This window comes from Lethenteron reissneri, chromosome 21, assembly GCF_015708825.2.
Source record: "Lethenteron reissneri isolate LAM-NWPU_2019-01 chromosome 21, ASM1570882v1, whole genome shotgun sequence".
NCBI classification, from domain to species: domain Eukaryota; kingdom Metazoa; phylum Chordata; class Hyperoartia; order Petromyzontiformes; family Petromyzontidae; genus Lethenteron; species Lethenteron reissneri.
Window position 1 is genome coordinate 14,968,749 of NC_083799.1, and position 22,617 is coordinate 14,991,365.

The 22,617-nt window shown below is 46.1% G+C and overlaps 1 protein-coding gene across 1 annotated transcript in view; it reads left to right on the forward strand.

Moving 5' to 3' along the window:
- The first annotated feature begins 5,249 nt into the window (after positions 1 to 5,249).
- LOC133345292 (low-density lipoprotein receptor-related protein 1-like) overlaps positions 5,250 to 22,617 on the forward strand; it is a 241,380-nt gene continuing 224,012 nt past the window's right edge. Inside the window, 1 exon segment of the mRNA XM_061555928.1 lies at positions 5,250 to 5,547. Coding sequence (XP_061411912.1) covers positions 5,454 to 5,547 — 94 coding nt within the window. The 5' untranslated portion in view covers positions 5,250 to 5,453.

The window sequence follows — 22,617 nt, forward strand, 5'->3', positions numbered from 1 at the left end:
CCGGTCCTGGAACCCCCCCTCAACTTCACCAAACCGTGCTGACCATTCATCATTGATCTGTGGGTCACATCACCGTGTGGGTACAATGCCAATGTATCTCGTACCTCCTCTCCTCCTCCTCTGCCTGGTACAGCGGAATAAGTGCACGTGGTCACGTGAACAGGCGTGTCGATTTGTTATTGCTTCAGCACACCGGTGTGCTGGAGAGCAATTCGCGCACATTGAACGAGTGGGTAAGACGTTTTTCTGGTAATATCAATCAGCATCGTCAGGCGACTGCTAGAATTCAACTCCTGCGGTGACTGCAGGAGTAAAATTTTGACAATTGCCTGATAATGCTGGTTCTAATTTGCAGCGAAAACGTCAGAGCACATTGTTAAATGTTTTGTGGGTTGCTCTTCATGGCACCAGTGTGCTGGAGCAATGGTACATTGGCACGTTTGTTCGTGTCGTAACTCTATTTATTACGCGTTGTTAGGTGGAGGAGAGTACGGAACACAGATTAGCATTGCATTGAAATGGCGATCTGACCAAGGTAACAATTATGAGTCATTGCATTGTTCGCGATGGACTATGTGTTAAATTTACCTTTATGACCAGTTTGGTGAAGTATGGCCAAACAACCCCCAGGACCAACACATTGTGGGTTGTGGGGAAGCCGTTCATACATTATTGGACTGATTAACGACTCTAAATTATTATTTTAAAATTTCATTAAAAAAATCAATACGCAGTATCTTGTAGAATTATCCATCAGATCTCTAGGTGATTTCTTACAGCACATAGCCTGGAAAGTTCTACACAGACTAAACATGGATATATTTTATTTCTCATTTGTGTGTGTGTGTTCACACTCGTTTGCGTGAGTAGAATTAGCGTATGAAGTGAAATGGAATATTTGATTTTAAAATACGATATAAATTACAACAGTTCTGCAGTTTTGTGCACAAAACCGTGGAAGGGACTTTGAGATCGGCGTGTGGACCGGGGCGTACTTCGGATGAACATTTTGTACATGGGGCAATGACCCACCCAAGTAGGATGGCACAACACAAACTCTACAGAAACAAACAAACAAACACGCACATTCCTCTCAATATTTGCAAATGAGTCAATGATTACCAACACGTGGCTTAAATACTTAGCTCGAACAGGAATATATAGCAACGCGGCGTATTTCGATTCGTTTTGTGCTTTATTTTACATTTCTGTTGAGCATATACGTCGTATCTGTTTAGCATCGGAGCTTTGGTGCAGTGTGTAACGCACTGCACCACATCGCTTTGGCCAGGAATTCAATTGCTGCCCAAAGAGTTTAATTCCTGCCCAAAGCAAACATTTACCGGTGATGGGCATCTGGACCTGAACCGGTCCTGGTAATCCCCACTCGCAACTTCTCTATCCCGCATTGACCAGTGCGGGGAAGTATGGACAATGGCACAGAATGGGTTGGACAATCTATAAATGTATTGACAAAGGGCGTATTTTACATTTGTGTTATTATTACCGTTGGTTTATATAGGTGTCCTTCCTCCACACCTCCGATTAGCACGGTTGGCGACGTACGGTGCGAAAGAAGTGCAACGTACATACATTTAGTGGTTTTTTTCTGCGTGGATATGGTGGGTTTTTGGTGGCTTGACGAAACGTTATGTTGGGTTGCACTCGCAACACGGGTAATTGAGGCTGTTTAAATCTGGCACCCTCTGATTATCGAGATGGGTGCAGAACAGGACAATTAAATGCTGCTGTGTGTTTCCGCCGATCTATTAAACGCCTCTCAGCAGATACAGCCGAAGTAAATATGTTTGAGTACTGGCTTGGCTCGTGACTCATGTTTGTGTTGATTATCAAGAAGCCACGTGGTGTTCTCAAACTGTCACCCAGCTGAGGTTGCGTGAGTCACACACACACTGCAATACTAGGTGTGTGTGGCTGCTCTATCGTCGCGATTTGAGTGACTTATTGATCTATTGAGTGGAAATTTCCAAGGTGTTTAATTGTCAGCTTTAACTTTTTGGTATATATGTTTTTATGTTTGCGTTGGATGCGATGAAATGGGAAATTGATGCAAATTTAAGACGGAAAAGCGAGTGGTTGTTATTGTCCAGTTGCTCGAATAGTTTCTTAACATACCAATGTTTTCACGTTAATATCGGCTGTTATTGGCGATTACAAGTAACATTGTACAGGAGCACGTTGGAATTTCCAATTCAAATGTAACTGACGGAAACAATTGAAATGTGAAAACATGTGAATGACAGGCCTTGCGAAATTTCACCAGTACATTTGTCGAACTAATTAAATTAGTTTTCACATGAAACAAGTAATTTACACGTTTGCATAAACTGAACAATTATTTTAAATGAAGTAGAAAATAAGTCACGAGAGAAAGAGCTTTGTGGCATGGCCTTATTTATTAGTTTTATACATATGTAGTGACGTGTCTTGAGTCACTACGGCGCTTAGAGCCAGCTCCTGAGAGAAGAGTGTAACTGTGCGTGTTAGAGCCTCTCTCTGGCACCAGAGTAGGTATGGCATGGAAAGGGGACCCTTGGTGCAGGGTTCCGGTGACAGTCAGAAAGAGGGCAGTTGAGGACGTGACAGTCTGGGTGAACCCGAGAGGGCACTTGACCAGAGCAGGATAATGAGGGGGGGGGGGGGGGGGCAAAAGGTGGCGAGAGGGACACGTGGTGTATGGCCCAGAACCTTCTAGTAGGATCTAGAAGGGGGCGTGACCGAGGGCGGAGCCAGGCCACACCCAGGGGCATAACAGGGAGGTCGCGAGCGCCGATCGAGGCTGTCTGATGGAATGAAACCCGTCGGTGCTACGTCTCTTCCATCCTCGGTCCTCGGTCTTCACGCTCGGTATCGTGGGTCAGGCAGTGTGCTTCTGACTGACCCGGTTATGTAGTTACCCCGTTGTGGTCTAGTTAACAGTGGTAGCTACCACCTATGTCATTACCCTGTGTACGTTATGTAGTTACCCTGTTGGGGTTGTAGAGGAAACGTGTTGCCTCCAAGTTCAAGTGTGTGCCTCCGTGGAAGCCACTACACATATGTATCATCTAATAGTTGCATTTTTACACTAGTCAAACCCAGGTCGCCCTGGCAAAAAGAGGCATTGCTTCACCGTGTCTTAATGTATTTATTTAATCTCTTGGCTGAATAAAGGACACATTATTACATTACACGAGAGGTGATAATCCACTTTTGTGAAACAATTTCACTGGAAAAAAAAATCTTCCTAGGAGGAAAACTATTTTCATGAATGATCCGGATGGGTTGCTACCGTGGTCGGTGTTTCACTCACAAGAGGAAAGTCGAAAGTTCGCATCATGGTCAGTTGGGGGCAGTTACACCACATCATCTTTCCAAGGCCAATACAATAAGTTCCATCCGTGGTTTCCGGACCGATGTACTGACACCTGCCATGTCAATATGGAATGTTCACCACTTGCTCAGGACCATCAACAGAAATGAGCACCGATTTTATCATGAAGAAGCTTTGACTGCATTCTTGAGAAATGCGACTGCTTTCGTCTCGTTTTACATGGCTGAGAGAAGTAGTTCTACAGTGATTCGAGCATCACCGTGCGAACCCAGTGACTTATATTGCAGCTGTGGTGAGCAAAGCAAGCTGCCTCCGCGATCAATAATTTCCCAGTCACGGTTAATATCAGTGGCAAGTTACACAATTGGCCCGGTCCTTGGGCACCGCTTTCAGCAACCCCAAACCGATTAACTCGGCGATGCTTGGTCAAACAACCCCCATGATCATCACGCTACGGTTTAAGGATTCATCCAGCAGTGGATGGACAAAGGAATGTGCAGTCCAACGATCGTCTCGGTAATAGTGTAGAGACATCGATTGCACCGAACCGGCGTGCGTTCTTCCACATGAAGAAGGAAGAAAGAGGCAGTGTGCCTTGCTGCTACTCAGATCGGAGAACATTACAAGAACAGCGCGGAGTATAAGGAGGGCGGGCTGTTGCAGGTGGCACGACGCGCGTAGTCGACTTATTCTGTCATATGCGGCCGTAACAAAGTGTACGCACGGAAGACAAAATTAAGTTTGCATGAGCTGGGACCTTACTGAAGAGATCAGGCGAGCATATGTACCGAGTCAGTGAGGTCACTTGGCACTGGGGCAGTGAGCAAAACGCAAAGGTTAAACACGGTAAAACGGACACAAGATTCATACTGCGAGTGTGTTTTGCATTATTGTATTCATTCAACCCTTCACCAGCATGATGCATAGGGTGTTCCCAACGTAGTTTTCAATTAGCGTCTCATTTCTGGCAAAGCAGTTGTTGATGCAATCAAGCTGCGCTATGCGTTTCTGCAGGCACCTTGTCAAAGAGCGGGGGAGCCATGCATTTTCACCTCGAGCGTTGCATATTTCATCGTCATTACGTTTTGCGATTATGATGCTATCCAAATGAGCTTGCGCGTGTACACGAGTGCAAATGAACACACACGTTATATAAAGACTGCTCCCTTGGGCTGCTGCGATCGCTAAAAAAGAAATGTCTCATCCCGCTGAAACTGCGTCTCGCGTGAGCAAAGCAGATGCGGACGGAGGAAACGAGATCGTTGGAGGACCCTTCGCCTGCTTGCCATGTACGAGCCACTGATTGTGACAGTTTCTAAGATACGCTCAAATGAGAGGCTGCCGAGGCAATAAAAAGGTACACTGGAGGGTGAGGACCAGATGGCAACTCCCTCGGCCCACTGGGTAATCTTGTTTGAAGCAGTGCCCGTAGGATTTGCCCACAATATAGTGGTCATGATCCAGCGTTCGTGTTCCGGTTTAGCAGTTGCATTGCGAACTGCGGTCGCAGTGTTTTTTGATGTTAGGTCTGGGCTCTAAAAACAAAAATAACTCTCGAGATGTCGTCGTCGTTGTTGTTTGCTTTAAAATGTATTTCACAATTGCGCAAACCGGGGCTCCCCTTAGTGAACTCAGAGTGGAAGGGTATCGCCTGCTTTGTAAGCGCCTATGTCAATTGGTCGGTGGGGGGGGGGGGGCCGGTAGGGGTGTTAAAATTCAGGCCCCACTTTGATTGATGCCTGAAAAGTGCCCTCCTCCCATCCTCCCTCCCCTTTAAACCAACCCAGAGCACCACACCCTCTGCCCGAGCAGGCAACCAATCAGGCGCTTCGCTTCTCTCCGAGAGGCAGCGCTCCCTTTGGCTTGGCGCGCGCGTGCGGGCTCACGACTCGGGCAGTAGCTCGTGGTTCGGGCATCGAGACAGAGGGGGGGCAGTGGAGCCGCAGGAGAGTGAGTGTGCGCGCGCGTGCGTCTTTGCGCGTGTGGCGTGCATTTCGTGCTCACTCGCTCGCTCGGAACTCGACAGCGGAGCTCTTCGGGCTTGAGCAGTGGCTGAGAGAAGAGAGGGGGGAGCAGGAGGGGAGGCAGATTTCCTCTCTCTCTCTCTCTCTGTCTTGCCATGGCTGGCCTCTCCTTCCCAGCTCTCGCAGCGTTCTGCGGAGTTCTGCATCTTGCAAGCAGGGCTGCAACATCTGTGCCTGGTCCAACACAAGGTGTGTAACGCGCATTGCTCATCATCCATCGCCTATCGTCCCCCTCCCCTTACCCCCCCCCCCCCCCTGGCCCGTCTGCACTGCCCCGTTCTCCAGTAAGTGTGTAGTACGCCTCTTCCTAACACGCGTGGCTCCCAGGGTCAATGCATATTATCCACTGAGCTCTCTGTTCAATGAACATTAACCTATTGGCAGTCGCGACGAGGATGTCGCTTTGTTACTGGTTCGTAGTTGTCTGCAACAGCTCTCTCTCTGTGTGTGTGTGTGTGTGCGAGTAAATTGAGTTCATCGCCGGCAAGCAAGTCTGACATTCGGGACTCAAGAACAGAGAGAGTGTGTTTGTGTGTCTTTATTCACCGTTTACAGCACACGCTGCCGCCTGAGACCGATACTGGCGTGCGGGATTTTATTTTTGGGCAGCAGAGGTTAAACCTCATCGATTTGAACTCGGACGTGTAGACCTTGCTGACGGCTGGCAACAGAGACGTGCACGGCTGTTGTCGTGCTCGAAGTTCACAAAGGAAACCACACGCTGGAAACTGCGAATATTCATTTTCGGGGCTTTTCTCGACACTTTGATGTACAGCGATCGAATCGTCGATGCCCCCTCGTCGTCATTTGCGTAGCTCGTCGCAGCGCCGTACTTTGAACCCGATGAATATCTATTTTGTCAGATCTTGCACTTTTTCAAACATCCTGCAAAAAACACTTTGGCTCCGAACTCGTTCATGGCCCAACTCCGCCGTATCCCTCGCCCCTTGTTTTCACGCTGCGATCGCTTGCAGCAAACCACGAAATGCGCACACGTACACACACAACTGTGAGTCACATTGGTTCCTCCATCCCCCCCCACTTAAGTGGCTACTGGGGGTCACCCCCACGTGTCCTCCGCCTCCTGTGCCTCGCTGATTTCGGTATGAGCGGCTCGGGTTTGCGGCTGCGAGATTCTGTCTCAATGGGTTTGTTGGGTGAGTGACTGGCCCTGTGAGTTGGGTGAGTGACTGGCCCTGTGGGTGAGTGACTGTCCCTGTGGGTGAGTGACTGGCCCTGTGAAGGGGATGGAGGCGGTGGGGGGGTAATCTGCTCGGGAGTTGTGCCAGATAAGTGTTGACGCGCGCAGCGCACACATCGCCCGAAGCCTGCGTGTGCTCAACTCGCCCTCTGCGAAAATCTTCTGATGTCCCGGCCAAAGTATTCATATTTTCTGTCGGACGATTCGCCATTCGCCGTGTTGTCGTTTCGTGCCGTATGTATTACAAACAAGGGGCTTTGTTGCGCGAGTTAAGGTCACGCGAATGAGAAATCTACATTGCGGTGTTTACATCGGAAATACCATGTACGCACATGCCTTTGCGTTTTTGAGGATGTGGAAATAATGTGAAATGTAATATCGGGAATAAAAGTGCATTGAAAAAGTTGACTTGATTCGTATACTCTTTGGTGTTTTCGGTAAAGTTGCCTACGTGACTTTACCGAAAAACCAAAGAGTATGAATCCTTGCAGTCACGAAAACTTCAAATCTAGAATTGATTTGTCAAATGCTTATTTTAACACGTAGGCTTTCGCGACCAATATCATCCATAATATAGGTTGTTTTGTGTTAGATCGCGTAAATATATAAATGTTGTGTCGTTAAACCTGCCACCACCCGACACAGCCAACTCGTAAGCGTTGTCACGTAAACAGAACGTGGCCAATTCGTCACTCGTACAGCACCACCGGTGTGTTGGAGAGCCAAGCCACAACACTACATACTGATCTGGGTTTTAAACTGAGACGTCGCGCTGTTGAGAGCGTTGAAAATATTTGTTTGAGGAAGGGAGCGAGCGAGCAAGCGAGCGTTATGACGAATGCGAGCAGCTGACAAGATGGAAATTGAAGGGGAAGTTATTGGTTCGGTGCATTGCGACTTGCGGATTGTGGCTCTCAGCACGGCGAGGGGGGCAGGTGTTTGGTAGCCGCACCGTTGGGCTGAATCACGAGAGCACACTTAGGTCTTTGGCAGGTGGGCAGGTACCTTGCTTTGTTTAGCTTGGCATCTCACCGTGATTCACACAGCCGACAGCGGTCAGCACTTCTGCTGTCCAAATGTTTCAACGTCTTTGTTTTCGTCGCCCCCTAATTTAATTAAAACCCGCACCACATCAGAGTACGCATCCATTTTAGCAGCCGACGTTTTTGTTAAAAAAAATAGCGGTGGTCGCATCCCTTTAATGTCCATCGATGGCCTCGGACAACTCGGCGGAGAGAGATGGCGAGGGTGGGTGGGTGGGAGGGTGGTTCGTGCTGCAGCCGCGCCGCGCCAGTGAAAACGCGACGTCTTCAGCATCAGCAGCATCAGCATCAGCACGAGCAGCAGCAGCAGCAGCACCAGCAGCCAGCCTCCCCCCCGTGTCACCGTGATGGATAACTCACCTCGCAGCGATCCGCCGCCGCCGAGGGATCCAAGCCAATGGACAATGCAAATGTTGGCATTTGCGAAAGCATTTCGGTCACAGATTGTTTTAGCGCTACTATGTATTGGACAGTGACGGTAGGTAGTGTGTGGAAGTTGGCAGACTCTGGTGTTATTTACTGACATGGGGATGTCGAGGTGGCACGGCGGCAGGGGGTGGAGGGCCGATTTGCTTGTGATTTTTGTTGTGTGAGCAAAAGAGAGTCCCTCAATTCATGCATTGCTCTCTGTGTGTGCGTGTGCGTGACCGGTGAGAGTGATAATGCTGTGATGTAAAGGGTAAAACGATTTTCTGTTGGCACGGCAATTGTTTTAGTCGTTCTGTATGCTGGACAGGGATGGGTAGGTAGTGTGCGAAACTTGGCAGACACTGGTATTTGCTGACGAAGGGACGGGGGGGTGGTGTGAATGTGCTTTTGGTTGTGTGAGCAAAACAGCCCCTCGATCCATGCATGGTCTTTGTGGCGGGTGCGAGTGATACGGCTGTACATCGGCGCTTGTAAATTGCGTTCTCAGGTAGTTGTGCGTCTAAACGCCTTCTTGGTTTCGCTGGGATTTTGTGCTTGTGCGAGCATGTTTGTTGTGCATGGGAATGGAAGTGTCTTTCGAGGGTGCCAAATCATTTCACGTGAAGAAATGGATTTTGGGAGCGCGGGAAGCTGTGATCTACAGTTTGCAGTGAATTAATTTTGGTCCGTGTAGCTCCCTGTATGGATTTTTTTTTATATTTATGATTCTCCAAAGGTGACAAGGCGCGTATTTAATACTCCACTGTCCACAGAATGCAATTCATACTGCACATAAGTGTTCTTTTTAATGGTGTTTAATTTGCGTAAATTAAGCAATGCATTGTGTGTTTGCTATGCAATGAAATCACTTCAGAGCCAGCTGAGAGGTCTTCTAAATGGCAGGGACATAATGAAGGCAGCCGCAACAATTTTTCCGAAAGGGCATCATCCTCAAACTTTCATCGTGCCGGGCCGCATGCGAGCAGCTTTGTTTTACGGCGAAAAACATAAAAGATCTTAAATCACTTTCGTTTGGGAATGGTGCGGTGGGGGGTTTTTTTTACGAACAGAAATTAATGAAAAAAAAAACCTTTTTTTCTTGCACGAGTGTGACGCACCTTAACAACGGCGAGTACATGCAACTACGAAGCTGGCGAGCCCAAGTTTCGATTCCCCGGCCAGTGGCTAACAGCAGGAGGAGTGTGGTCAAACGACCCTCAACAAGGCCAAGGGCTCATACTGACTTTAACACTTTATCTGCACATTGACACCTTGCCATATTTTCATTATGAAACCCTATTTGTATTTTTATATTGTATATTATAGCTATTTTATATTTTATTTTATTCAAAAAATTTACATACTTTAGCCCCTTAGTATTAGTTAGACTTTGTACCTTTAGTATAGTTAGACTTGTACACCACTCATTTAAGATTTAAGATTCCTATATGTTGAATGTATGCACCTTCCTGCCAAAGTAAATCCTTGGCTGTGCGAACTTTCATGGCGAATAAAACCCTTTCTGATTCTGATTCTGAGTGGACAAGAAAAAGCCGTACAATTCAAAAAAAATTTGTATTCTTTTAATAACGGTAACAAATAAATATAATCCGGAATGCTTATTGTTAAAATTGTTGCGACATTTACCGAGGCGAATGCAAAGCCCCCCTCCCCCATCCCTCTCCCTCGGCAGGACACCGAGCATCATGACACGTGGTGCACTGTCATCTGTAAGTGACAGGCGCGTGTGTACGCACACGTCTCGACTCATACACCCGGGAAGCGTACAGACGACTTGCGTCATTCTACTACAGCCGACACCAAAAAGCGAATGACTGCCGCGTGGGATTGTTGATGGTATTTGAGCACCTTGCCAGCAAAAAAAGGCATCTTCATCTTCGGCGTCGGCAGGAGTCGTTAGGAGGTCGTAGATACGAGTTTTGGTCGTTACTGCAGGGATTCATCTTCTTGGTTCTTTCGGTAAAGTCACGTAGAAGGGAAGTAATAAAATAAAACATAATAAAATAATTCTCACGACGTTTCGGCCACAACGCAAGCAGCCGTCCTCAGGTGAAGAATGAAACACCATCAAGCTTGGAGCGTATATTTAAGCTGGGTTCGGAGGGGGGAAGAAGAGCGCTCTTCTTCCCCCCTCCAACCCAGCTTAAATATGTTTTATTTTTATTATTGTATTACTTCCCTTCTACATGACTTTACCGAAAGAACCAAGAAGATACTCTAAGGAAAAGTTCGTAAAGGCGGGGGAGTCGCAAGCCGAGCCGTCGTGAGTCGGGGGTCGCCTGTATTCCTTTGCAATGTTTTAAACAAATCCGTTTAAAATTCTTCTTCTTCTTCCTATACATCACACAGCCGAGGCGACATGGGGTGCAGCCAAGGCAATGGTTTAAAATGCGACTGAAGAACGCATTTACCTGTCGTCGGGCTGGCGAGAGAGGCCTCGCGCACTGCGGCGAATTGAACAAAAAAGACGGCTGCCCAAATGATCTCCCGCATAGATGCCCCCCCTCCTTCCCCACCACGTACCCTTCGACGAACAGTGGGGGCACAACCAAGCGCTTTCCCACCTGACGACGGACGCTTGTGTTGCGCCCGAAACGTCGTGATTAATTTTATTTTATACCTACGTGACTTTACCGAAAGAACCAGAGAGTAAGTGATGTAAACATTCAGTCGGCGCCGATCTCGGCAAGATAGGCGTCGACTTTGACCGTGGGTGCGCTCGATGATGATCCCGTTAACATGAACCTGGTGTAAGAGTGTCGTCCATTCAACAACAACAGCAACAGCAAGCCACTGCGTAACGCCCGCCTTATAAAGAACAAAAAAAACCTGTGCCAATATACTCCCAAGACTTTGTGTGTGTACAGTCGAGACGTCGTAAATCGATCCCTTATCTCGCATCGGAGCAACGCTATTAATTGGGGTTCCGTTCCTGAAAACCCATTTACACACAGTAAAGCTGCAGAAATTGACCACGAAAAAATAAATGAAAATTACCGGAACAAACATTTCTTGTAACTTAACAGAACTTTAACAAACATGTATTGAGTAAAAACGCTTACAATTGAAAACCGTCGAGTACTTTTCCGCACGCGCATCACGTTTCCTCTTCTCGGACAGTAGCGAAAGGCGAATTATTTTTCCTTCTAAATTTGAAGAAAATTTACAAAGAAGTGAAGAGCGTTGCGACAGAGACGTCTGCAGCTGGAGCGTATCGGGAGGGACTCTCTCCACACGCATCCGGCAGAAGCGCAAAGCAGCGCCCTCTGGCGACGAGTCTGCGCACGGCATGCGCAGATTTAACTACACTTTTTAACTACACTTATTTGGACCATCTTATTTGACAGACAACTATTACAGGTTATCGATAGACAGCCAGGCTTGCTTTACCATGTTTAGTTGTTTCTTTTTTCACACTATTGTTATGTAGGCCAGGTTCAGTCACAAACCGTACCTCTCCATAACAAAGGCTCACCCTCTTAAGCCTCACCTTACCATATTAATAAAAAGTGTGCCGTACTTGGCCCTTCCCCCCTCTCCAACCATTATATATACGGAGTGGTAGCTCTTGCAATCTCTCATTTACTTGATACAGCTGTCGTGGCTGTGACGGTTCCACCTGAAGACGGAAGCTTGTGTTGCCTCCGAAACGTCGTGATTTTTATTTTTATTTTATTTTACTTTATATAATTTTAATGTTTTACTTACGTGACTTTACCGAAAAAACCTAAGAATACGTTAGGAGGTCGTAGATGCGAGTTTTGGTCGTTATTGTGTGTAGAGGGAGGGGTCTTAGTTACTCTAAGGAAAGGTCGTAATTCGGGGGTCGCCTGTGTTCCTCTGTAATGTTTCAAACAAATCCGTTTTAAATTATGGACGTCCTGGCGTTAGACTATTGTTCCGTGTAAAGATTCCCACGTGTAAGCCACGAGATTGCCTGATATAAAATAATCTAAAAGCTATTTTTTATTTTACCAGTTAATACCCACTGAGCTATAGAGCTCTTTTTCAGAAGCGACCTGGCCACAAATGATGGCCCAATGAAATGGATTATCACTTGGGCATTTATAGCAGCCAAATACTGTCAACGCATTTCATTTTTTATAATTGTTTAGGGAAAAACCGGAGGACCCGGAGTAAAATCCACCCGACTATGGGGAGAATATGTAAACTCCAAATGTACAGAGATCGTCAGGGTCGGAATCGAACCCACGACCTCCTGTATACCTGGCGAGGTAGTTAACATTTTGCCACCAACAGTTGGCACCCAATCCTGGGATAGATGTAGTTAAAATTATAGAATCTGGCCAGTCTAAGTTTCTAAATGCTCACATTTACAGATCAGTATCATTCAAATCACCTGGTTAAGTGTTAAAATATACTCAAAAAGAAAATGTCAGAGTGAAATAATATATATATAACTCATCGGCAATTTATAAATGGCGAATGCAAATGAAGGCATTAAGCAGTGGCTAATGAGTGATCGTTAATGACACATCCTTTATCTGCCTCATTGAAGACTTAAAACACAACCGATCAATCAAAACATTTTCCAGTATAGCGCCCTCCGCAATGAAATTGTCACAGAGCGCTTCACAGATGGACACGTTAAAACGTAGATAACATTGCATCAATAAAATTTTAAATTATACAACGCAATAAAAACGGAATACGCGTTAGTTAAACTTAAAAAAAAAATTCAACCCACTCCCCCGAGCGAGCAAACAGACCCTGTAAAGCAACCATCAAATAGCGAGCGGTGTCAAGCTGACAGACTGCGAGAACAAACGATCTGTGACACACACAGCAATGCGTGGGTGGTCTCAATTAAAGTACACGCAGTTCTGGCAACAACAAAAAAATTACCTTAAAAAAGATAACATCGCGGGCACGGGAGTACATTACGTCAAGTTATGTGTAATGACACAAATATACATATCAAGGCCTTGGCAATCACGTGGGCCCATTAGAACACACTCAGGTGCTGAGCAGTTGGATTGTACTGCAGATGCAATTACGGGCCACAGCCTGCCTCACTCCTTACTTTTAATGAGCGTGTAGGCTTGTGGCATTAATCACCGACAAAGGCCCAGTCGGGCTAATTTCGTGCAATTTGTTCTGTTTAAAGAGGGATGTAAATGAGCTTTCTGCGGTGAAATAAAGTGACCAGAGGCTGGCAGGCTCCCTGGGGTCACAGCGGCCTGGGCTGCTTGTCTCTCCCCGCTGGATTCGGTGTCCCGATGCTTGAAGACGGATCCATAGGCGGAGAGTTCCGCAAAGTTTCAACATAAACGGCGTGCGTCGGCGGCCTCTGTGGAAACACCGAATCGATATTTTCTGACACTCATTAGATTTAAAAAATGTTTAAAGCACAGTGTGTGCGATGGGCCCTTACAAGCGAGCTTCATTCCACAACGCGCAGAATCATATGAATGCCTTAAAGCACGTGCAGTTTAGAACCCTTTTTAAATGAATGTATTACTATTCGAGTATCTTGATTTTAAAAAAAACCACACACACAACCGTGAACATTCTCCACAGTTGTCAAGGTTAGCCAATGCATAATATAAAAATTCCTTGCGCTGACACAAAAAAAAGGTCTTGTGGACCCCCCATCGCCGCGGCAGGAATCCGGCGGCGTTCACGAAACGCGCTTCTGATGGTGCCGCGTGCCCCGTGGCTGCACAAGATGAGCGACAGCCCCCGCCGCCGCCTCCGCTGCGGTGGCGAACCACCCCGAGCCTCAGAGACCCAGAGCCCCATCTCACCACGGCCGTACACAGACTTATCTATCAGCCGTTAATTCGTTGCATGCCACCACCTTGCTCGAAGCGTCGTGCGTTTCGGGGAGCGGTTGCGGTTATCGGTAATCTTTATTTATCACGGAGGGAACCCGGGTGAGCTACACGGAGCTCCTTTTTCACAGATGTCCAAGTAGATAGTATTATTATCATCATCGTCGTCGTCGTCACAGATGTCCAGGTGAGGTTGCTTACGGAAGGGGCATCTTGCTCCCCGCCGTCCCAGCTGCGCGCAATCGATGCGTTGGCGCGCTCGACAAGATATGCTAAAGAAGTGTCCTGTCAAGCGTGCGGATATGAAACATTGTGTCTCAATCTGCAACGCAGGGCAGCGTAGGAACATGAAAGTCAATGTCCTGGCTAAAATTCCTCTGCAGGGAAGTGATAAAAGTTAACCCGTGGGCTGGCTGAATTTCCTCACGCCTCGTTCAGATGTGTCTACCCACGGGGGACTATTTTGTTCCTGAAACACTTTTGTATAATTACAGGGATTGTTAAGTAATAAAATAATTAATCAACTCCACTGTCGTGTTTTTAATGCATCAGTTGTTTGTTTGCCAGCCGTGAGAGCCGTTAAATGAAGCGTCACCCAGGGTGACTTGGAAATGAAGATAACTTTAATCCTGTTATTCGGTATAACTTTGCAGCAATGCCGTCAGTAATGAAGCCACTTTGGGAATTGGAATGTCACAGCGAATAGCAGTTTAGTGATTTATATGCAATAGTTATGCTATATGCGATCATGAATAATGCATTTTCTTTCGCAGTAAATATTTAAGGGCAAGATGTGTGACTCGACCAGATTAATTCACACGTTTTGGCAAAGCATCCCAACTTCATGCAGCAATTGGTATCTGATTGCATGTAAACTCTGCCACTTGCCTACTTTCAGGTTATATATTTTTTTAGTGGTTTTTTTTCAGATGCTTACACCGTTTAACGATTCATCACAAGATTGCAACAATGCTGTGCTTGGTTGTTCACATCGATGACGTTGAAGGAACGTGAACGGACGTGTTTACAAACAAGGTATGCCTTGTGGGTAGCCAGGACGGTGGTTATGAGACCCAAGCCAAAGCTTCAGTGGTTGATTTGTTCTTTGATTAAAAAAAAACGCTCAAATAATTAAATTACTCGTATATTTACATCAATATATTTTCATGTTCGTTCACTTCTGTACATTTCACACTTTTGAAGCAATGTTTGTTCAAACGGATCATGGTGTGCAGCATCTGCAGCCTATGAAACCCACATCACTTTGATATTTCCTATGATCTGCTTTTAGTCGGGCTGGGTTTATACCAATCGCAGGCATTGAGAGGACATCACTTGCACCTCGTGCTGAATAAATATAATGATTTATTTATCTGGAAAAGCCACGCAAAGTCAGACTTTTTTTCTGGAATATTTGGCCAACACCAGTGAAAATGTATTACGTCTTTAACTTTGTGAGAAATCTGGACGACCCAGGGGAAAACCCGTGCAGAACGGGGGAGGACCTCCAAACTCCACCAGTAAGGCACCTGAGTCAGGAATCGAACCCAGATCCTTCTTGTTGTGACGCACAAAGGTTACCACTGTGTCACCAATGATGGGCGTTATTCTAGTTGAATGATAATACGATTGGGAGTGAATGGTCAGTTGTTAAAATTTGCGATCATCCCCAAAAACGTAGAGCAGTGACATTCCAAAACTTTATGAAAAGACATCTAAGTGGCTGTATCCTGTGGGCAAATGAGTGTACGATTACATTCAGATGACGATCCTATACTTAAGCTGTCCCCTCTTTTTTAATTGCGTTTCCGCAATGGCTGTCAGTGCAGTGCCTCGGCTTGCATGCCTGAACCAGCTCATGGCTGCGCGTTCGGCAATGCCACGGTGCATTGTTCCGCTTTTGGAAACACAACGAGGAAGAGGAGGTCTCTAAACATTCGATTGAAAGCTACAAAAAAATTGGGCAAATTGCTGAGCAGTGGGTGTTATTTCTGTCGGGGTGTCCATTGTGATCCCAGTCGACTCATCATCGTCCTCGTCAATTTGAATGACGTGCACATCACTTTGGCGAGAAGTGAGCAGTGGTTATGCTCGCCGTAAAAATAATGACATTTTTACCGCCGTTTTGGGATCGCAGATGGCGATGAGAACCTGTGCACTTTTGTGTCGTTATAGTGATACGCCACTGTCCTGGTTTTGGGTTCTCATTTCACGCGGATCACACGTTCTAAGTGAGATTTCCGTAAAATTGCTGTTTTTGGGCCGTTTTCAACCGCTCCCCGAAGGTCCATTTCTGCTTGCAAGAGTGCACGGCAGTAAGCTTGTTCATTGTGAGCACCTCGTCAAACTGAGGCCATGACCACGACGGTGACCCGCTTAATGTTAAGTGAGATGCAATTACGTATTCAAAGTCCAGGTGAGACTAGTTTTAATCATACCGTTCGCTGGTTCTTCTGAACCTCTGTATCGGTACCGCCTGTGGGTACATCTTAAAGATTTTTTTTTATCAGGTATAGCTCTTTTTCAGAATAGACCTGGCCATAAATGATCGCCCAACGAAGGTGGCTTATCACGTGGACATATATAGCAGCCAGACACTCTAAACGCGTGATGTTGATTCTAAATGTGGAGGGAAAAACCGGAGGACCCGGAGAAAAATCCACACAACCACGGGGAGAACACGCAAACTCCAAATATACAGGTTTCAATGTTGGGATCGAACCCACGACCTGCTGTACACCAGGCGAGGTAGTTAACATCTCGCCAGCACAGCGCCCAATTTCATCATTATTATATTCACGACGCAGCAAGAATTTTTTAATATTTTCATTCCAAAATGTGTTTTTTTAATTATTTTAATGCTAGCCTCAAGCAATTGTGCTCAATGTATTATATAAAACGTGATTAATAATTTGTCATTTAATATTATTCCTACTACGTAGCTTTGATAATGATTATTTTCATAATACTGTAATGATGATAATGTTACAAACATAGCATTATTAGGTTGGGTGTTTGCCCGTTAACGTCTTCTATTGTCATAATAAAACTTGTGAGAGTAATTCGCTTTGGGCTCGGTCTCCGTGGTGACACTGATCCAATGGTGTAAATTCCACATTGTCATGTCAGAGCCAGGAGCCACACACAACGTCCACTTTTGACTTTTCACAAAGCGGGACTGCAATTTGTCGGCTCTGTTGTGCTCGATGAGCTGGTTTCTGCGATGGGTCAAGTCAAGTATGTGTGCAGCATGCACAGTGCGATCCAATTACAGATGCCCCACTGATTTCTAATGACCCTCTTACCTTCTTCTCAGTAGGCGATTTGAATACCTAAGAGTGTTAAAAAAGATTTAATAAGTGTACGACATTGGTAAGAAAATTGTAGATAGAGGTTGGAAATGAATTGGAGTTTTTTTTTCTTCCTCTCTATTATTTCTCCCGATAAATTTTCACCCAGCACATCATAATATATAGTATTTTTAATCTGGGCCCTATACATTCACGTGTACCCGCATGTACACACGGTGGAAGACAGATGTGCCTGCAGGGCCACTGTCCCGCGTTAAATCATCTGTCAGCGCCGCGTGCAGCTCCTGCGCAGAATCTGAAGATGCAAACCCATCAGCCCCGATGCCCAGATCGATGGCAACGTTGCCCCAAAGTGAACGCGTCTCAGACCCCAACCACACAAATCACTGCAAGCGTGGCGTGCGCCTGGCAACGGCTGTCTTCATCCCACGCCGCTCACCGCTCGGGAGCACGGTGCCATCGCCAAGGCCCCCAGCAACGTGTGCGAGTACGTCGCACCGTCGGGCACGAGAAGGTGCCGCCCGCCACACACGTATGCATGCATGTGCGTACTGCGTGCTGAACTTCGTTCGCGCCGTACGTAGACGACCGTGCTAACTTAGGTGCGGGGGGGGGGGGGGATGGATGCGGACAACAAATGAAACACAAACAGTTCTCAAGAAATGAGTTTGTCAATCTGGATTTTTAAAGTGCACAGCTCAAGTGTCTTCCAAATAAAGGAAGGAAGAGCGTTCCAGACGGGCGCGGATGCGGCGACCACCGTCTTTGTTCGGCGTCCAGCCGAAAGCCGCCGCTGCGAGGGCGGCCGGAGTTTTGTGCGACGGTTTAATCGCTGCGAACGGAATCGCCTCTCTCCCGTCCGACGTTTGCCATGCGCGTTGACCGCCGCGGGGAACGCGGCCGGCGAGCGGCCACCAGGGAGGAAAGGTGCGCTGCTCCTCCGTCCACCGCCGGTTGCGGGGACGGAGGACGTCCCTCCTCCTCCTCCTCCCGTCGGACGACATCGCGAGCCGACTGCTCAAATAATTGGAGGCGTTCCAGGGGCCACTTCATTGAATATCTATGCCATTGCTTCGTCCGAAGGGCAATAATATCTGAGGCTCGCACACGCGATAGACGTTTGCGCACATGGGGGGCGAGCGTGCAAAAGCGATTTTTGCGGTGTGCGTTTAACGTGCTCGCCGAACGGTGATGCGTTAGTGGAATGTAAACTCCAGCATTCCGCGGTGTCGCAATTTCACAAGCTGTTTGCTTCGAACTCATTTTGAGGTCTTTGTAACAGCGCTCGGTTTTATTACAGTCGCATTACTGTACAGTTAATCTTTACAACATTTGTGGTGGGAAAACGTCATTAATTGGAGTCTCCTTAAATCGAATGAATGACCGCTATTTATTGGACGTAAAATGGTTTAGAGAGCATGACAGCAAACCCTGAGAGACAATTGAGATTTTGTGGAGATTGTACCTGGGAATGTGTGAGTAGACACCCTTATTTTCTGATATTCCAATGTCTGTTCTTTTAGCTAAATATTGGCAGCAGCTGCCTTTTAAGATTTCACATGAAGTGGGTTTTTTATATTGAAATCGTTCATTTTTCATTTGACAAAACATGCATATTTGCGCCGCCCGATAAAGGGCAATAAAAAATCATAAGCGAGCGAAACCTTAATAAACAACACAAAAGGGCTCATGTGGGTTACCGCAGTGAATGGCGTTGCAATTACCATGGCCGGCGCTTGTCAGCGGGAGAGAGTGCTACTGTGAGAGACAGGTGACACGATAATGGCCTCTTGCATTGCCCACGACGCTGCCTTGTTTGGGCCCAAACCTTCGTCTCAATTCCTGTTGGTCCCCACGCGGCTGCGCCAGATGTCAGCAAGGTGTACTCACCGCCTAATTTAATGGGCTTATAATTAATGTCTTGCAAGTTGGAGTTTTCAATTTAATTCAGAATTTGATGGGTTTGTCTCGAGGGGGCATCAACAATGATGCACAAAACTAATTTAACGGAACACTGCAGATGTGCAGGGCACGGTCGGTGGCGGTGAAGAGAGCAAGAAGCGCTGCTGCTCTCACCCCCAATCGCAGAGATGCTCATCGGCCTGACGAGCTGATTTTGCCGCGGCTTAGCTGTTGCTGCATTGATGACAACACAAATTCTGCTCAAAATAAATAGAGCCCTTATATGTTTTTTTTTAATTATTCGGTCGCAACTGCAGAAATCAGATGCCACTTTCACAAAAAATACTGCACAAACGCCTTGTTTTGTGGGTGACACTGCAATAAAAATCCCACGTCTTCCGCATTTCATTCATATGAATTCTCATACTCTATCGATCGATGTCATGTAAATGCGCTAGCATCCCATTTATCTTGGCAAGGTAGGGGGGGAGGGCAAAATGACATAAAATCGGATGCGGAGGAGGTTTGTAAATGGACACGGGGTATTGGCGATCACACTGGATCGACAGTGCAAGTGACGAGCACGTGTCATCTGGATGACTTATCCGTCACTGGTGGTTCTTCAGAAATTGGCCCGATTGTTTTGATTTACTCTACCTGGCTCAATATAAGACCATGTGGCACCACCTGCTGATTTGTGAGAAAGCACCTTGATGGGGAACATTGGTAGAATTTTTTTTAATAAATATTACAAACTATTGTACATGTTATTGACGCACGATAGATCGACAGTTTTTCGCGTGCTTCAGTCTACCTTTGCGTTGTGACTTGGTTTGACCTCCGTGGCTTTGCTCCATCATGGAAATTGTAAGAGGAGAGGTGTCAGCTCCCGTATTGTTGACTGGGAGAACGGCATCCCACTCCCCTCAGAGTTGTGTGATTCCGTGCCAAGATGCCTCACCAAAAGGATCGTTCGGCGTGATTCTTGTTTGTCATATCCCTCGTTAAATTTGTGCAGCAACATTTCTGTTTAAATTCCTGGACAGGACGTGTGGGACTTCTCCAGCATCATGCTTGAACGGCCTCGCGATGTACATTTATAACTTCAAATATTTAATACGCAAAAGGGGCATTTTATTATTACGGAAGCATCTGAAGCTGAGCTAAATCCTAAACGTCAAGATAACAAAGCGCATAATCTAACAAGAATCTGTATTGCTACTCTCTGTATAGTTGTTTGGTGATCTGCACAGAAGATTTATACAAAGTTGGCAGTGGCCTTGGGGGAAAAAACAACACAACCCATGACCAATCCACATTCTCTAGCTTTTGTATCCCCCAAGTGTTTAATATTTCGTGATTTTTGGTGGTTGCATATTTTACAAACAAGTGCTATCCATTTGTCAACATTCAGATATGCTTCTGTGGCTCAGGCTCACAATTCAAATCCCAGTTTTGTTTGTATGACATAGGCATTCTTCTTCTTCTTCTTCTCAATAATAAAAACAAAAGTGTCTCTTTGCCCAAAAAAGCACGGGAGTGCTACTCATGTCAATTGTAAGCTCTGAATCAGTAGTGGGAATGTGACATTTGTTATTCTTTCACATACGTTTGGAAGCTGAATAAATCATTACCTTGATATGTTCGCCAATTATATATTTGCCTTTTATAAGGCAGTGTTCAAGATGGAGATACCAAACTAGAGACCGAATACACATTACTTTATACAATTATTTTAAACAGAGAAATTAGAAAGGAAATTGGAGAATGCAAAACGAAATTAATTTAAAATGTCATCGCAAGCAAAAGTGGGAAGGGTGAATGCAGTACTACGGAGGTTGTTGATTCGAAATTCACAAATTGTAGTCCTTGGAGAGAAGGGTGCAACCTTAACATATGATAGAGATAGAATATTGAAATTAGTGCAGGGATTGTATGCTGACCTCTACAGCAATAACACAAATATGCATACGTCCCAGCCAGGGCCGTCCATAGGGGGGGTGGTGCCTGGGGCTAATCCCATCGTGCGGGCCCTCCGACTCTTCTAAAGTAAACCGGAAGTATTACTACGTCTGACACCGCCGTGACGTCAAAGCACGGGCCCCTCAAAGCGCGGGGCCCGGGGCCGTCGCCCCGATTCGCTGGCACCCTAAGGACGGCTCTCGTTCCAACAAATGAATAATTTTCAGAAGGAAATTCCAGATGTCATGCTTTAAGAAATGACCAACTTTTGTGCGTACTGTAAATACAGGGGAAGCTCCTGGAGCAGACGGTCCAGACGGTTTAACCGTGGGCAGTTTCACTGCGTAGATGGAGCTATGACATCAGCTCTCATGCAGGAGGTCCTGGATTGTTGCATCTGAAAACCGAGAGAGATGGCCGATGGTTTGGGAAGGCCTTCATCCAGCAATTGATGAGACAGGGCTGCTGATGATGAATGCAACGGATTACTTTGTTGTATCATACTACGTTAAGCTCAGTAAATGACAGTCTGGCCTAAGTAGCCCAAACTAGTTTTTTTCTTCATATTCTTGGTTCTTTCAGTAAAGTCAGGTAGATAGAGTAAAGTTATAAAATAAACGAGAAACTACGACGTTTCGATCGCAACGCAAGTGATCATCATCAGGTGGAAAAAGGGGGGGGGGGGAGCCATCCAAAGCAAGCTGTTTTTAAAGGTTCTAAATGAGCGTAGCCCAAGCGTCCTGGTAAATCAGCGGCAGTGGTTATGTTAATAGGGTAGAGGTATGAGCCGTGGAGAAATGAACAACTTGTGGTACGCCCAATGCAGGGGTCGACACCGCAGGAACTGGAATTGTCTCGTCCCATATTTAGCCAAATAAAACTAACATCGGAAGGTGATAAGATGGAAACATCACAGCTAGTTATGACTTAAACTCGTTGATGACGTCCTTCCAATGATTGCTGAGTTTGTAAATTGTGTCTGTAGATATATGGATAGATTCATGAACGAATCTTTGGTGATAGCCAGTGGGCTTGCAAAGTACCTTCTTCGTCTCAGAGAAATCTATTTTGTGTGAGCCAACCGCATTTAAACAATGATCAGCCACGGCTGAGGTGTTGGTCCTCCCGTGTCTCAAATCTGAAAGATCTTTTAGTTATGTGGAATCCCTCCCCGTAGAGGCGGTGAAATCTTGACTTAAAACTTTCATGACTACAGGAATTCATTTTCTTGACCCCATCTACGTGACTTTCCCGAAAGAACCAAAAATATGAATTCCTGCAGTCATGAAAGCTTTAAGTCAAGATTTCATTATTTTTTATGCTTGGGTATCTAATGGAAAATGATCCACGGAGTCACGAACAACATTGGCAAGTTATGATTGGTCAGACGTGTGTTATTATCCACGACCATTGTTGCACAAGACCCATGCTGATAGAACTGTGGCCAAGCATCAGCCCTTGCCAATGTGTTATCGAACACAAGTTATCTGTAGTAGCCCGTCTGTTTCGCAGTGTTTAACAAGCTATCAGTAGAATTGTGATTTTTTTTTCTTCTCTACAGCTATTAAACGTGGGAACTCTACTCTAATTATCTACAGCTTTCAAATGTTGTCCCT